Genomic DNA, 16,431 nt, shown 5'->3' with positions numbered 1-16,431 from the left:
ACAGTTAGACTTTGAGCAATGCCAATTGCAAGTTGGTTATGGTGTTTGACTTCGACTGTCAACTACATGTCACGTTAGAAAATAAGTATCTCCCACTTTTCCTTTGATTCTAGCATTTTAGTTTTCTCTGCAACTACAAGGAAATATACGATGTTATCATTGCTAAAAGAGAGTTAACAATGGAGAAACCTTGCCTTAAATGTGGCGATGATGTATAGTCCTATATCTGATTCTACTGCATTACATTATAACAATTACAAATTACAATATAAAAATACTGTGATTATGTATGCATCTAATAATAATATGGTGCTTTGAATATTGTTACATAAATGATGCAACAAATGGCAAAAACAATGATGAAGACATCAATAGTGAGGGCAGAAACAGCTTGATCGCTAAGCTTCATATTCTTCCCACCAAGACGGTCAACCATGTCTGGAACAGATTCATAGCTTCTGAGTTGTTGCTCATAAGGATCCTCTAATCTCATTTTTATCTTTTCTGCTTGGCGGCTTGCAGCCTCTTGAGCCAGAGTCCAATCGTAGAACGTTCGACTCTCTTCGTCGCTAAGAACATCGTAGATCTCCCTGAGTTTCATGAATTTTTCTGAAGCAGATTTGAGAGGCAGAGAAGTTGTGTCTGGATGGTACTCCTTTGATAATCTCCGGTAAGCTGTTTTGATTTCTTCTAAATCCGCATCTGCCGATACTCCTAAGAATCTGTTTGTTTTGTTGTTTTCATTCATGAATTAGTCATTTATGAATAAGTTGAGAAATTCTTGCATGCATGTTCTAGTTAAAATCTGAATGAGTAAGTAACTGACTCACTCGTAATGGGAACCTGAGGAAGCGCTGAGCAAATCAGCAAATGATTCTCCTAAGAGGTTCTTAGGGTTCTTATTGTCTGCGGTGGATTGTTGTTTGTTACTACCTCCAACCCAACCTTCATTTTCATTTTGCCAGTGGATTCTTGTGTCCACTCCAGGGGAAGGGGGTGCTCTTCTTTTGTTGCCAGGGCCCTTGGAAGCCCGCACCTGCAAACTAATGTTATTATTATTATCGGTGTTTGTGGATGGTGTTACTCTCCCTCTCAACCACCTTGCTCCTCTTCCTAATATGGGATTGTGTAACAAAATCTGAGGAGTCGCAGTGAAAGCCATTGCTGATACTCTATAGGATGGGAGAATAAGGGATGACAATGAATCGTCTGGTTTTGCAAGCTGAGAGAATTACGTGGCGCATAATTATTCTACTTTCTGTGGCTCTCACTCACACTCTTCAAAGTGCACTCAAATAAGGCTAATCACAAAATAAACATATAAATATTTTCTTTTCCTTTAACTCATCTAATAAATTGTATCTTATTTTAGTTGCTGAATAAATATATTTTAAAAAATAAGTTTATACGTAATTTTAAATTAATATACTAATTTTAAAATAACATATATGTTGAAAATATTATTTTATTCTAAAAATTCTCTATTTTTAAGGCTGACAATATATACCCTACTTACTGGTACTCAACTCGAACCAACTAGTTCGGGTAGGATTGTCTATCTTACTCGCTGCGGATAAGATAGAATAGGGTGCAAATTTGCCTGCGGGTAGGATAAGGTACGGATTTAGGGTATACCCAACCCTATCCTACCCTTATCCTTAATATATTATATAATATATATGTAAAAGTTATGTATGTAGTGAAGAAAGTGAGTCTTGTACTCATAATTTTTTTCTTATAAAAATTTGAAATAATCACTAAACTAGTTGATGATCATATTATTTGTAATTTTATGTTGGATTTCTTTAAGATTTTATTGTTTTTAATTTTAATTTGTACTTAGTTTTTTATTTTCTATTTTATTAATATGTATAAAATTTGAAATGATTGAATTTTATATTTATTTGAAAAAAATTTTTGTTTCTGCAGGTAGAATTTAGAACTTTAGGGTGCGAGTAGGGTTAGGATTGAGAAATTCTCAATCCGCGAGTAAGGTATGGTAGAATTTTAAGAAAGTTTTTAACTCGCGGGTAGGATTAGGATAGAGTCTAAATTCTACCCTACCCTACTCATTGCCAGTTATACCCATCTCTTTTCTCTCTCTTTTTTTCTTTTATTTTTCATGAATATGTAAGGTCCCAAAAGTGTTGGATCAAACCAGGCTTCTTGGTCCAGATCTATGTGGACTGAGCTCCTTTGTTATGCTTTTGCATATTATTCTATGTTTCGTTTTTCTTTTCATTTCTTTTTTCAATGAACTATTACAAGAAGGTTATGTATTCAGTTTAACCTTCAAAAACATTCAATTCTCTTTAACAAAAATAATCTCAAAAAGATTAAAACAATATTTATGTTAATTGATATATCAGTTTTAATCAATCGACATTTTGCTGAGTTCATATGTGCTGGTGAAATCAACGTTGCCAAATGGTTTCTGCCCACTTTTATTTTGAAGAATTTAAATGTGATGTGTTAATTTGGCTACCTATTTATTTGGTGAATGTAGAAATATTTATTTTCATTAACGTGATAATATTTAAGTAATATATGTATACATTTTTTTCACAATTATTAAAATTAAATTCTTATTTAAAAGTTTACTTCCTAGTTCCTACTCTTTAAAGTGATTTCGAAGTTGAATGGTAAAGGATATAATCGATCCAAAAGAAGACAAGAAAGGAATTTTCAAATGTTAATAACCTTTTCTTTATGCTCAAAACTTAGAATATAATTTGTGTTTTTGTTCGTAATAATAAGAATATAAATTTTTTAAAATTATGTCGTCTTTGTCATGATATTATATATTATAGTACAAAAAATTTATAAAATTAAACTATTTTTATAAAAAAATCGTAGGGAACAAAAGTTCCTGTCGACTAAGAAAAACAGGATCTATGCCCATCGACTAAGAAGAACAGGATCTATGTAGATAAAAAAATTAATAATAAATTTTTTAGTTATTATTTTTATGTGAAAGAGTTTAATTTTTTACTAATAATTAATTTTAATATTCATTATAAAAGAATTTAATGTATATAATTTTACATTTAATTATGTATTAAGTCTATTGCATAATTAAAAATAATTCATTTTCATACTTGTTATTTAAAAATAATATTATTCTCTTTGTATATATAAAAATATAATTAGATATTAGTATAAAAATTTTATATTAATAGTTAAAAATTAACTCAAAACTAATTTTTTTTAAATAGTTGAATCTTGATTCTAATTATTAATTATAACATCATATTCTCTATAAATTATATGTAATAAATATTTAAAGGAAGAAAAGTAAAAATATCATTTACAAAGATAAACAGTTAAAATTTAAAATTAAATAAAAAATATGCATATAATAAGAATAATATATTTTTTATGTGAATAATATTGTGTAATTAGTTTTTAATTATATTTAATTATAAATTTAACGTATTTCTTATAATTTTATGAATTTATTTAAATTATATTATTTTATTAATTTTATTTTTCTGTGCATAGAAAAGTAGAAAAAAATAAAAGAATGAAAGAGTAAAAAAAAGATAAAGAAAAAGAAGAAAGAGAGGGAATTTTTTAATTTTGGAGAAAAAATTAATTTAATTATAACGAAAAAATATCTCATGATACATTTTGATTTGTCAAATTAATAATATAAAATATAAAATATAAAATATAAGTTATATATAGAATGAGAAGAATAGAGAGAATAAAGAAAGGGAGAGATAAATAAGATCATAAGAGAATAGAAGAAATAAATTATTAATTTTGAAGAAAAATATTTTATTTCAATTTTAATAAAAATATTATGTGACACATTTTTATTGTTAAATTATTAATATAATAATATAGTTATATTTTAATTTTAATTTTAATTGCAATTAAAAAATATCATGTTGCACATGTTAATTATTAAATTTGTAATTAATAATTGATAATGATAAAAAAAAGATAGAATAAGTGAAAAAATGGGAGAGATATAGAAAGGGGAGAGAAGAAGAGAGAAGTCTTTCATTTTGAAAGAAAAAATTTAATTTCAATTATAATAAAAGAGTAACATGTTACACATTTTAATTGTAAAATTATTAATGTATAACGGATAATAGACGAGAACCGCGCAACTTATAAGTTGTAACCAGTAAAGCAGAGAGGAGACCACTTCGATAAGACATTAAAAATGTCTTTTTCTTGAAGACGTTTACATGTGTTATGATATTATTAGACATCTTTGTTAAATCGGTTAATAATTTATTTTTTAATAAACTAAATCAAAATGGTTTATTATAGCAACAATAATAAACCTAATTATCCGCATTATAATTATTATACCTGATTTGATTCTATCAATTTACACCATCTAAATCGAATCATGTTTAAATTTTTTGATAAAAAGATGAATATATCCCTGATTTTTATTTAAAAAATAAATAAAAAAATGATTTTGAGAACAATTAGATTTATGTTATTGTTATAAAAAATTGGTTTTATTCTAATTTCTTAAGATATTAACAAATAATTGGTTCATTTATAAGTTCAGTAATAATATGGCATATAAATGTCTTTAAAAACACGTTTTAGGCGTTTTTATAGAGCATTCTCCAACAAGAGATATGCAAGTAAGAAATATTTCTTCTCTACTAGTTATCACTAATGCAAGAATGCAGTATGCATTCACCGTATCAATAAATAGAGTTTTGTATAACCTAACATTTAGCCTCACATAACACAATTCACTCCCTTCCTCCTCCTTGACCCTTAATTACAAACCCAAAAGAAAAAAAAAAAGAATACATGATGGCCGAGTCATTTATCTTCAGCATTGCTGAATCACTACTCATAGGGAAGCTCGTTTCTCAGGCTTATGAACATGCTTCTCAAGCTCCAACCCAGTTGCTTTCCGTTGTAGGATAATTTATCGGATCAAAGAAATCAAAGGTAAGCTAGACAAGGTTGCAGCTGATAGGAATAAGTTTTGCCTTGAGATCATTCACGTTGAAAGACGTGTTGTGCATAAGAGAGAAATGATGATAAAGATAATATCATTGACCTCTTGTTAAAGAAAAGCAATGAGGTTGATGGTAAAAGTGTCTCTGTTGTCTCCATTGTGGGGTTGATAAGACCATCATAGATGGTGTTTTTCCATTAAAGATATGGGTCTGTGTTTCTGATGAGTTTGACCTTAAGCAACTCATAATTAAAATCTTGAGATCTACTCCAACCTCAACTAACCTAGGCAAATTAGAAGACTTAAATGTCCAGCAGCTACAGAAACATCTCAGAGATGCACTTACCGATAAAAAATTCTTACTCCTCATGGACGATGTATGGAATAAAGATCATGTCAAGTGGGAAGAGTTGAGGAACTTGTTGCAATTTGGTGCTGAAGGAAGTACAGTTCTAGTGACTACACGTAGCCGCTTAATTCGTAGCATGATGAGCAATGGTTCCTTCTACATTTTACATGGTCTATCTCATCTCAAATGGCCATTCCTACAAGGAGATGAAAAAAATCATCCACAATTGGTGGAAATTGGAGAAGACATTGTCAAAAAATGTAGTGGGCTTCCATTGGCACAGAGAACACTAGGGAGTTCACTGTTCTTAAAATTTGGTGTCAAAGACAATGAGATTTGGAATTTTGAACAAAAAGAAAGTGATGTCTTGCCTGCACTTAAATTCAGCTATGATCAGTTACCTTGGCACTTAAAGGGATTTTTTGCATTATTCTCCCTTTACCCAAAGGACTATAACTTCAATAGTTCTTTAGGATCTTTGCCTTGGGAGGCACTTGGTCATCTTCCACTACCAGAAAAAGGTAAACCAGTAGATGATCTGGTCAGAGAATGTGTATATGAGTTACAATCAATATCATTTCTTGAGGACTTTGTTGACTATGGTGGTGTATATATATTCAAATTGCACGATTTAGTGCATGATCTTTTATTGATTTTGATTTTTGAAGGCTTTTGAAAAAAAAAAAAGTTTTATTCCAATGATGTGTTGTTCACCGCAAGCGCACACTCTGTCTATTTATTTTCAATATAAATACATAATCTTTATGAGAATATTTTTCCAAGATTATTGGTAGGATATATATTTAAACAAATTTGTTAGAATGACAAAATCTATTCCGTAATTTTTTGACAATACAAATGACAACCTTTTAATTTCTTTTCCTAGTCAAGATGCATTTTCTATCTTAAAGCTTCTCTGAGTATGACTTTAATCAATGACGTATTAGATCCACCCACATATTTATTGAAGTCATAAACGGAAGATGATCTTGGACCTTGGTTGCAATCAAAACTCAAAAGGAATTGATGCTACGATGAATACTGTTTTGAGGGTTACCTAAACCGTTGAGTCGGGTCTGAACGTGAGGTCCAGGTTCTTTTGAGTGGTAGTGATCGACTTATCGATGTTGAGGTGTTGCCTGTCCGAGTTTCTCGTGAGGAGATTAAGGGTGGTATCTGTAAGAGACTCCGATGCTTAAGTTAATAAAGAATTTAGGCAGATTTTTAGTAGATTAGAACGTGAGTTATACTTAGGAACTGCCAGTGTATTTATAGTAGAGTTCGATGATCTTCCTGGAGGCGATAATCTTATCTTATCTTATATCTTTGGGAGTTTGTTAAGATCTTATCTTTCTCAGTCATTGTTTTCTAGAAGCATTAGCTTCACCGTGTCGGTTTAGTAGTATCCGACCTCTTGGGAGAGGTCGAGTAGAGGGTAGAGGCCCCTCTTAGGTCGGCCCTTTGTTCTTTGTCGGTCCCGCCTCGTTCTCGAGTCAAGGTATGAACAAATACCATGTTGATTAGTATTAAATTTTTGTGTTATTTTCATTTGTTATCTTATTTTTCTCTTCTAGAAAGAAAATTTGTTATGCTTATCTTTTTGAAGTTAGTTATGCTTATCTTTCTCTTATAGAATCATCTAGAGATTCTAGTTATTTTATCTTATTTCAAAAATCAAAATCAATTTAGTAATTAGTATTTTTTTGTGACTGAAATAAACTAAACAAAGAAAAACAAAACAAAGGAACTGCTTAAATAGAGGGACAGTCCCGTTTAAGACTACTCTTAAACTCCTCCCAAGGAGAATGAAGCTCCACATGAGAAAGTTGTAACTTCATCGCCATCTTTGCCATAGTATCTGCCACTGTATTTACATTTATCATAATCAAACGAAAGTCAACACGCCAATTCCAATGCATGATATCTCTTATTTTGAGCACCAATAGATCAATAAACTCAAAACCATCTTGAGTAACAAGATTAAATGCTTTCACACAATCCATCTCACAAATAACATCTCGTTGACCCACATCCTAAGCTAAGAGATATCCTCTCCAAATAGCAAACAATTCTCCTTGAAAAATACTATTACTTTCAATCATTCCCAAACACTCCATTTACCAACTCCCATTAGAATCTCTAATAACACAAGCAAAACCAACATTATTACCCGAACAAAAAATAACTAGTATCACAATTAATCTTAAAAGTACCAATGGATGGGAGATTCCAAAAAACATTTAGAGTAGAGGGAAGGGACATACGTTGTAATTAAAAAATATTCCTAAACTTCTTTTTTGAAGTTAATGACAGACAAATCACTTTTTCCAGAGGCAAAGTTTCATGAGAATTAAAGATGTTATTATTCCTTGTTCGTCATATCCACCAAAGTTCCGAAAAGAACTTGAACGGATGCTCTTTGCTATGATACAAGAACCAATTTTTAAAATTCAAATAATGACAATAAATATTCAACCTATGTCAGACAAGTTGAGCTTTTGAACAATCCTAAATATAATGTAAAATCAATTCCTGATTAGTAATTAGTATAAATAAATAGCATTATTCTCTTATAAAAAAAATAACACAATATAATTTTTTTTATTTTTTCTCATTCTTTCATAGTTTTATTAATTAGTTTCACCAAAATAAAAATAAGTGTGCAGCAATTATAACATAGAATAACAACAATCATGCACAGCAGAGGGAAAATAAATGAATATATGTAACTGGGCTTGAAAAAAAATATATATCTATTTTATTATGCAATAAGAAACGTAAATAGGTATTTATGTACACTACCAGTAAGATTCTTCCCATAACTTTTTAATTGAATTGTTTCATCCTCATATAACTTGAGCCATATTTTTTAGTATATTCCTAATTTCCCACTTTACCAAGGACTTCATAAAAAATAGTGTTAAAGATTTTATTACAAACCATTACAAATTTTAGGGAATTGGGCTTCAATTATATTTAGTCCAGCAATATTCTCTACATGTATAATTAACTAAGCAATCTGACCAAAACAAAATAATAATTAAGTCAATCACTTAAACTCCCATGTTTAGTCATGTGATTTAAGCAGGGAATACTATGGAATATAGGATCGGATTATCCTTTGAAGAGTTGTCACTAATCACTATCACTTTAAAGTAAGATTGGAAGGAAGTCGAGTTGAGTCGAATTAGATCAAGTTCAAGTTCGATTTACTAAAATTGAGCTTGGCTCACAATTCAATTCATTAATAATCGAACTTATTTTTTAAGTTTAAGTTCGGCAAAGTTCACGAGCTGGCTCGAACTCACGAACTGATTCAAATAATAAAAACATAATTTATAATTTTATATTAATAAATTATAACTTGTATATTTTAAAAAATATTTAAAAAGATCAATTTTATATATTATTTATCTATCAATAAATTATAAATTTTTTATTTATGTCCTACATCAAAATTATATGTAAAAACTAAATTTAATTTATGAGCTCAATTTCAAGCTCAAGCTTGGCTCACTAGCTCACGAGCTTAGCTTATCGAGCTATTAACGAGTCGAGCTTGAGCTAGCTCATGAGTTGGCTTAACTCACTTCCAGCCCTAGTCACATGTATGAAGGTGAGAGAGAAATTATTTCGTCCTTTTTAAATTAACTATCTTTTTTATTCACGAAGTTATCTAAAAAATATTGATGTTAATCCGGCCATTACAAATCCAACATCATAAATCGGCATTATCGTTTCTAACTTGGCATTATACACATTATTATTCAAAAAACTGGTGTTATAGTTTGGTATTACAGTTATTAATCGGCGATCAACGCCATTAATCGGCCACTTTTATTGAAAAATGAGAACCCGGCCGATGATTGTTGAAAAAGTGAAACCAATATTTATTGAAAAATGAAAACCCGGGAGTTGATTGTTGAAAAAGTGAAGGATTGACGTGTTGATTTTGTCTTTAACAATAGAAATTATTCAAGGGAAGGACCTTAAACTTGTTGGGTTGGTTTAATACCAGAAAAATTTTAGATAGAAATTAAGTAAGAGAATATAAAATAAAAAAATATTACATCTAATTTAAAATTTTAAAATATTAAATTAATAAATTTTTTATTTTATTAATTTTTTATTTTTTTGATATTAAACTAATTTTATGTATTTCTCACCTTGACAACATTAACAAAATTAAATCAGTAGCAAGCAAATAGCTATGGAAATATAATTTCAATGCAAAATTAATGTTTTGAATTCTCTAATTGATAGTTTAAAATTTCAATGCAAAATTAATGTATAGAAAAACAAAAGTGACGTTGATAATCATTGTATTGGGAAATGAATTCTTTTTATTTTTTTAATATTTAAGAGAATAAAATGTGATATTTTATTTTTAATTTTATAAGTAAGATTAAAAATAAATAAAAAAATAATAAAAAATAAGATTAAATACTGAATATCATCTAATTTTTTTTTACTGAAGAAGATTCACTTTCACTGTATTGACAATGTTAATTAAATGGCATGGCTTTGGCGGTTCAGTCGTCACAGGGGTCGTCGTATACTACATGAATGAGAGTAATAATAATCTTGGTTGATTAAGTCATGAATCAACACGCGGTTCCTTTTCACATTACATCTCTACTATATATATTTCCATACTATAAGTATGAGCGAAGATGAGACATAGGATTATATATTCACCATCATCACCAAGTACAAGTATGTATGCAACAAAAAAGATGGCTTTCAACAATGCTAGAGTCATCCTTCTAGTCCTCCTCGTTGTCTATGGTATTCATCATACTCTCTAAGTCTAATATGTGATCTACTATGAGGAAATTAAACCTACGCTATGGGATCATGTTTATAGTTCATTTGAGTCGGTTTTTTTAATTTTTCTCTTTATTCGTTCATACTTTTTCTTTTTGCTAAATATATTATTACATTACTTCTCTTAAACTTTGTTCTTATTACATATGGCGCACAGTCTCTTCTAATTCACCTTTTTGTGAGATGAAATACCAAAAAGAACCCTTCGCCAGTTTTCCTTCCAATTTAAATTGGTTATGAAACTACTTTTTTTAAAAAATTTAAGTTAACAAAAAAATACATAAATAATTATATTGTTAATACATTTGTGAAAAGAAGAGCTTTTATTTATTTATTTGATTTTTTGTATAACTTTTATTTATTTGACTAAAATTATTTTTTGAGGTCAACAATAATTAAATTTTAGATTTTTAAGTCATAAAAAATTTAATATTATGTCATTATATTATTCTTCTAAAAAACTTAAAAAAATACATAAATAATTATATTTCTAACAAAATCAAATCATATTTAGAGAGAGAGAGAGAGAGAATGGAGATGGTTGTATCCACAGGTAAGGGTGAAAAAGGAAAGGTAGTTTTAGGAAAACAAATAATTAGAGGGATCATTGTAGTTTGGTAAACAAGATAGATATCAAGTGTAATAATCAAAGCAAAGGTCATGAAATATTAGTGTAATTTAGCCAAACTCTAATTGGATTGTTTGGCATATGGTGATGCAGGGGCAACTTTTTTGGGAGGCGAAATGAAAGGTGTGGATGCTAAAATCTGCCCTCAAATATGTTACGGGGCATCATACATGACATGCCCCTCTTCAGGCGATAGGCGCCTCTCTCCAAAATGTAACTGCTGCGTTGCATCCACTGGCTGTACCCTTTACAACGGTGATGGAACCACCATTTGCACTGCTCCCTAGCTACCTAGATAGTAATAATGTATCACACTCATCACAGTTCAATAGGTGTAATTGTAATTCCATATGATATTATGAATGCGTATGCAACAAACTAAGACTTCATTGTCTCCCTTAAACTAAATAAATAAATTCATCACTCTGCAACTTTTCTTTCCTTTTTTCTAGTTTGATAATGCAAATTCGTCGTCTAACGATAATTGTCACATAAAATAACAGGGCTGTGAGAGTTAGACTAAATCGATCGGTTTGACCTCTTTGGAATTGTAACTTTAAAATTAAAAACCTCTCTTTTCTAGAATACAAAATAATTCATAATATTTTTTTTAGTTTTTGTAATTCTTCATGATATTATATTATTAGTATCCTAACAAAGGATGTGTTAGGAGTGAAAATAGGTCAGGTGGCTAGACTTTACTCTTAATAAGTCTGGCTTGTCATATAGTTATTTGTCTTGAGTCTACAGCCTGTTAAACTATTTATAAAGTATTAGTCTTGACCTGTTATTTAACCTGGCCTGATTTAAAGTCTGTTAAAAGGCTTTATAATTTTTTTTTTACAAAAATAAAAATATTATTTAAAAAAATATTTTTTTAATAAAAATATTTATATGTAATATATCATATTTAATATTTACAAAAAATTTTAATCTTTTANNNAACCTGACAGGACAATAAGGTTAATTAGTAAATCTGAATTTAACTTATTAACATATTAAAAGTGCTGAGCTTGTACCTCTTTTATAACAGGCCAGATTGGGCTAAGTACAAGCCAGGCTGCAAGTCTTGGCAAGCCGTTTGGCCTTTTTCCATCCCTAAATGTGTATGACACTTAGTAAAAGGGCATATATTTTTTTAGAAATGCTATAGGTACAAATTTTTTAAATTACATTTATTTATAAAGATAGAATACTGATATAGAGACATAGAGATACAAAATTATATTTAGTTAATGAGACATGAATAGAGATATTGTATCTAGAGATACTGAATTAGTGTATTTTGTATTTATCCTGATAAGGACAGTGAGACACTAATGAAAAATATATTATTTTTTATTTTTTATTATTCTTGTTAATTTTTCATAATTATACCTTTTATTATTATATTTTTTTCTCAAATTATTTGAATGAAAAAAATGAGAATAAATTAAAACTTTTATAATTTGTTCTAATTTATCATCAAATAAAATATAAAAACACTAATTTTTATGTCTCTATCATTTGTGTCTTATTCTCATGTCTTGTTCTCAGAACCAAATGCAACCTTTATCAACTAAATCCAACCAAATTAAACAATAAAGTTTAAATGGGTTAATGAGTGAGAGTGATAAGAATAATTTTTGTTGATGTTAGATCAATTTAATTAGCTTGACAAAAAAAATTGAATATATAATATTATTCTTTATTAAATGTATAAATATCATTATAAATAAATTATTATTTTTTATCATAGAAATTTAAGCGCTCATAATTTAATCACAAAAAATATAAACTAACTCGATAACTATAAATGAAATTAGATTAATTCGACAATACTAGCTAAATATGTAGTTTGTTTGATAATTTTATCAAATATTTTAGAATAATTTTGTTAAAGTAAACTAGTTTTTTTTATGAAACTATGTCTTTTTATTCTCACTTAGAGATCTCGATTTCGAGTCTCATTTATAATTTAAAAAAAAAACTAATTTTTTATGGATATTGGTCTTATATTTTTTCATATTAAAATTGTTGCTTAACTTTTTTATAATTAAAAATAAAAATTTATTCTATTATTATTATTATTAGAAAAAGAAAAATATTATAAGATCGTCAGAATATATTATTTTTTACTATCAGTTAGTTATTAATATTTAAAAATATAAATTAAAAGTATGTTATTGAATTATTAGACTATTAAAAATTAAATTGATGACGAAAAATAATAATTAAAAATAATAAATTTTTATTATCGTCTAATATTTCTCTTATTTTTCATTTATAAAAAACCAAACAGCAGATAACATAGAATAACAGTTTTACATTAAAAAAACATTCTATATATTGAACTAATAATAGAAAAGAAGTGTAATATATTAATATTCGATTACTAAAAATTTTAATAAGTAAATTTTTTTAAGTAAAGGAACTTAACACAAAAAGTTGAAATACCAAAAATACAAAAAAGGATTAAACAATAAGGAACAAAGAAAAAAAATTTAATTTATAGTCATTTTCGGTATTATCATCAACAATCATTGGAATTAACTATGTACTATTCTTTGTAGCACATAAGCAACCTATTGATAATTTTCGTTACTTCTGTTTCTTGACTCCTGAATATTTTATTATTTTTTTACAATGTATGTCAGATAATAGCAAAAAAATTAATTAACCACATTTTACGCTTTTTTTTTTCACATACATTCGTGTCCAGCTCTCAAAATATTGTTTCATTATCCTTGGAATAGCTCATAATCTATCACAAACAAATAATCACGCACACCACATCTGTCAAGTAAACTCACAATTAAAAAATAAATGGTAAAAATTCTCAACATCTTTTTTATATAATACATATATTATCATTCTGATAAATATCGCCTAACCTACATCATTTCTCTTTAGTATTGACCTTACTAACTAACACAAATAACGCGAATAACTTAATTCGTGGAAGTATTAGACCTCTATAAATAGTACTAGTAAAACTATAGTTTGTACTACTTTGACATAGTGTTTTCGCTTGCAAAACTTGCACAAATGAGTTAGTAGAATAAATGTCTGATTTATCAATTTTTTACACAAATCTGTCAGCTCTCTCAATTGTTAATTTGACTGATTATAAGACCTCGTGAAGTTGGTTAACTAGTTTCAACTTCCGTTGGAATAATTTCCTTCACCACTGAAGAATTCCATATCCACTCTAACCCATCCCAAAACCCACAATCTCCTATAACAAATTTGTTTTGGTTTGAGACTAAGAAAAATTTTGAAAAAATGTCCTTCAACACCTCACCTGGTAACCAATCCACAATCGGACACTTCCACCATTTCCTACCCCAAAGACAGTCCTCGAATCATCTTATTTCTTATTTTCTACTTCTTTATCTGTAATTGACATATATCCTTCCATGAATTCTCTCTTGTAAGTATTGTCTGATGAGAAAGCAAAATATTAAGATATAGTTTATTGGAAGAACACACAATCTTCTTTGATAATGGATAATCTTTTCTTAGAGAACCGCCACCACCACTTAAATAAGAGAGTAGTATTTCGAATCACTGCATTTTTCACTCCCAACCCTCCAACTTTTTTGGATCTTTTACTATTTTCCATTTCACTAAGGATATTTTATGTTTGCCATCTTCGTTACTCCACATGAATCTCCTCTGCAATGAAATTAACTTCTTTGCAACTGCTTTTGACATCTTATATAAGTTGAGATAGTACACTGGCAACTATTAAGCATTGATTTAATAAGAACTGACATACTAGTTTTATTAAGAATTTTTGTTTTTCACAAGTTGAACTTCCTTTTCACTTTGTCTATTATCAGTTTTCAGGTTTTGACAAATTTTGGGTTTGTTCCCAATAAAATTTCAAGATATTTAATGGGCAAATATGTTTTCTTACACCCTATTTTGTCGATTTTTTGCAAATCAAACGATTCGATTCTAATAGTTTGGGAGCGAAACCTACTCCTCTTTTGCAGGTACCAGTTTTCTATAAGTGCATCAAAGTGTCTTCGATTAGAGAGGTATCAAGATGAAAGATAAATTGAAATTTATAGAATAATAAAAGAACTGAAAATTTAAAGTTTTCAAAAAGAAACAATACTAAAATCGGAAAAGAATTTAAAGAAAGCAATAAAATGCCATCGACTGGGTCAAAGGGTTTTGACATAAAACTAAAAAATACTATAATGTAAAATTGGACATGAAAATTAAAGAATGCTTGAAAGATAAATTAACTTGAAAAATAAACTTACTTGAAAGATAAAGTTTACTGAAATTTTAAATGGAAAATAAAGACAAATGAAAGGAACCCTACAGATAATTGACTCGAGACAAACTCAGAAAGTCGTTGGGATGTGAGAGTGCGTGAGTAATTTCTAAAACGAAGTTCCAACCCTTATTTCCTAAAACTTCCTAATATTTATAGCTTTCTTTTTGTAACCGATCATTAATTACACAATGTTGTCTTGCGCATGCACTCCCTGGTAACCGTTCCCACTCTTTGGCTGATAAACGCTTACTTATAAATTTCTTACGTGGTAAAAGCCTTCAACTTCTCCATTTACGTAACTGCTCGATCAGCTATTCGAATAACTTATTCGATTACTTATCTCGAATATTTGTCCGACTAGACCTGTCCGATTCATTAAAGTGTTTTGAAATCGAATCCGTGTCGAGTACCCCCAACTAATGCATGCACGTGCCTCTTTTTGACCATTGCTTACACCTTAATTGACCTATTCACTACTTCGAACCAACTTACATTGATCGAAAAATATTTTTCGACTAACAAATTGCCCCCCTTGGATTAATGTGTTTGTCTTCGATAGCATAATTGGAAGATGAAACACTTAATCCAAATTCAAATTTCAATCTCTTAAATTAGTAATAATTACCATTAGGGGGACCATGGCCACCTTAGGTCCCCGTGGATCCGCCACTGGCTAGGTAGTATGTAAATCTTAGTTTCTGACTTTGTGTTATGAATTATGGTATGATGAAGGTATGATAATTTTGGAAGGAGAAGTGAAAAGAGTGGAAGGGTGCGAACAGGTATGCTATGAAGCAGCATACATGACGTGTCCATCGTCGGCGTCAGGGGAAGAGCACCTCTCTCCAGCATGTAACTGCTGCCTTGCACCTCGCGGCTGTACCCTTTACAACTCTGATGGATCTACCATTTGCTCTGCTAATAATTAATTCCTAATATATAATAGGTGTTTGTTATGGTGCTTAAAAAGTACTGTCTAATTACTAAAACAGGTAAAATAATTAATTTTAAATTTAAAAGTATAAAAGTTAAAATTTTTTAAATATTTTAAAGTTACTATAAAAAGTAATTTAAGCAAAAATTAGACACCAAACAAAAGGTACCATAGAATTGACCTGTATAATATATATGTCTACTCGCACTCTTTTAATTATGCTGTAATAAGGTGAATAATGCAGTCATGCACACCGCAGAGTATGTATCAAGTCAAGCTTCTTTAAACCATTGGAGCTGGGTCAGAGATAACATACAAGTTTAATTTGTGCTGAGTATGTTTGAAGTGTTAGCAAACTTTATAAATAAAAGTATCTGTCCTTTTATGTTTTCTTTTTCTTTTTCTTTTCTTTTTTTTTTTCTTTTCTGATCAAACACAAAAAATAAAAATAAAAAAAAAAACATAAAAAGAGAGTACT

The 16,431-nt window shown here is 29.0% G+C and overlaps 2 protein-coding genes across 2 annotated transcripts; one reads left to right on the top strand and one right to left on the bottom strand.

Annotated features, from left to right (window-relative positions):
• Positions 1–134: 134 nt before the first annotated feature.
• LOC107477605 (NAD(P)H-quinone oxidoreductase subunit T, chloroplastic) lies at positions 135–1,257 on the bottom strand. The gene is made up of 2 exons (XM_016097653.3): positions 831–1,257; positions 135–722 (listed from the first exon to the last, which is right to left on the bottom strand). Exons 1-2 carry the CDS (start codon positions 1,160–1,162, stop codon positions 296–298), a joined length of 759 nt encoding a protein of 252 aa, XP_015953139.1. The 5' UTR covers positions 1,163–1,257; the 3' UTR covers positions 135–295.
• An 8,709-nt stretch (positions 1,258–9,966) lies between these two features.
• Positions 9,967–11,186, top strand: LOC107477602 (proteinase inhibitor PSI-1.2). Its single transcript, XM_016097652.3, has 2 exons — positions 9,967–10,079; positions 10,840–11,186. Exons 1-2 carry the CDS (start codon positions 10,010–10,012, stop codon positions 11,031–11,033), a joined length of 264 nt encoding a protein of 87 aa, XP_015953138.2. The 5' UTR covers positions 9,967–10,009; the 3' UTR covers positions 11,034–11,186.
• The last annotated feature ends 5,245 nt before the right edge of the window (positions 11,187–16,431 follow it).

This window comes from Arachis duranensis, chromosome 3, assembly GCF_000817695.3.
Source record: "Arachis duranensis cultivar V14167 chromosome 3, aradu.V14167.gnm2.J7QH, whole genome shotgun sequence".
Taxonomy (NCBI): Eukaryota; Viridiplantae; Streptophyta; class Magnoliopsida; order Fabales; family Fabaceae; genus Arachis; species Arachis duranensis.
This window is presented reverse-complemented; position numbering and strand designations above follow the sequence as displayed.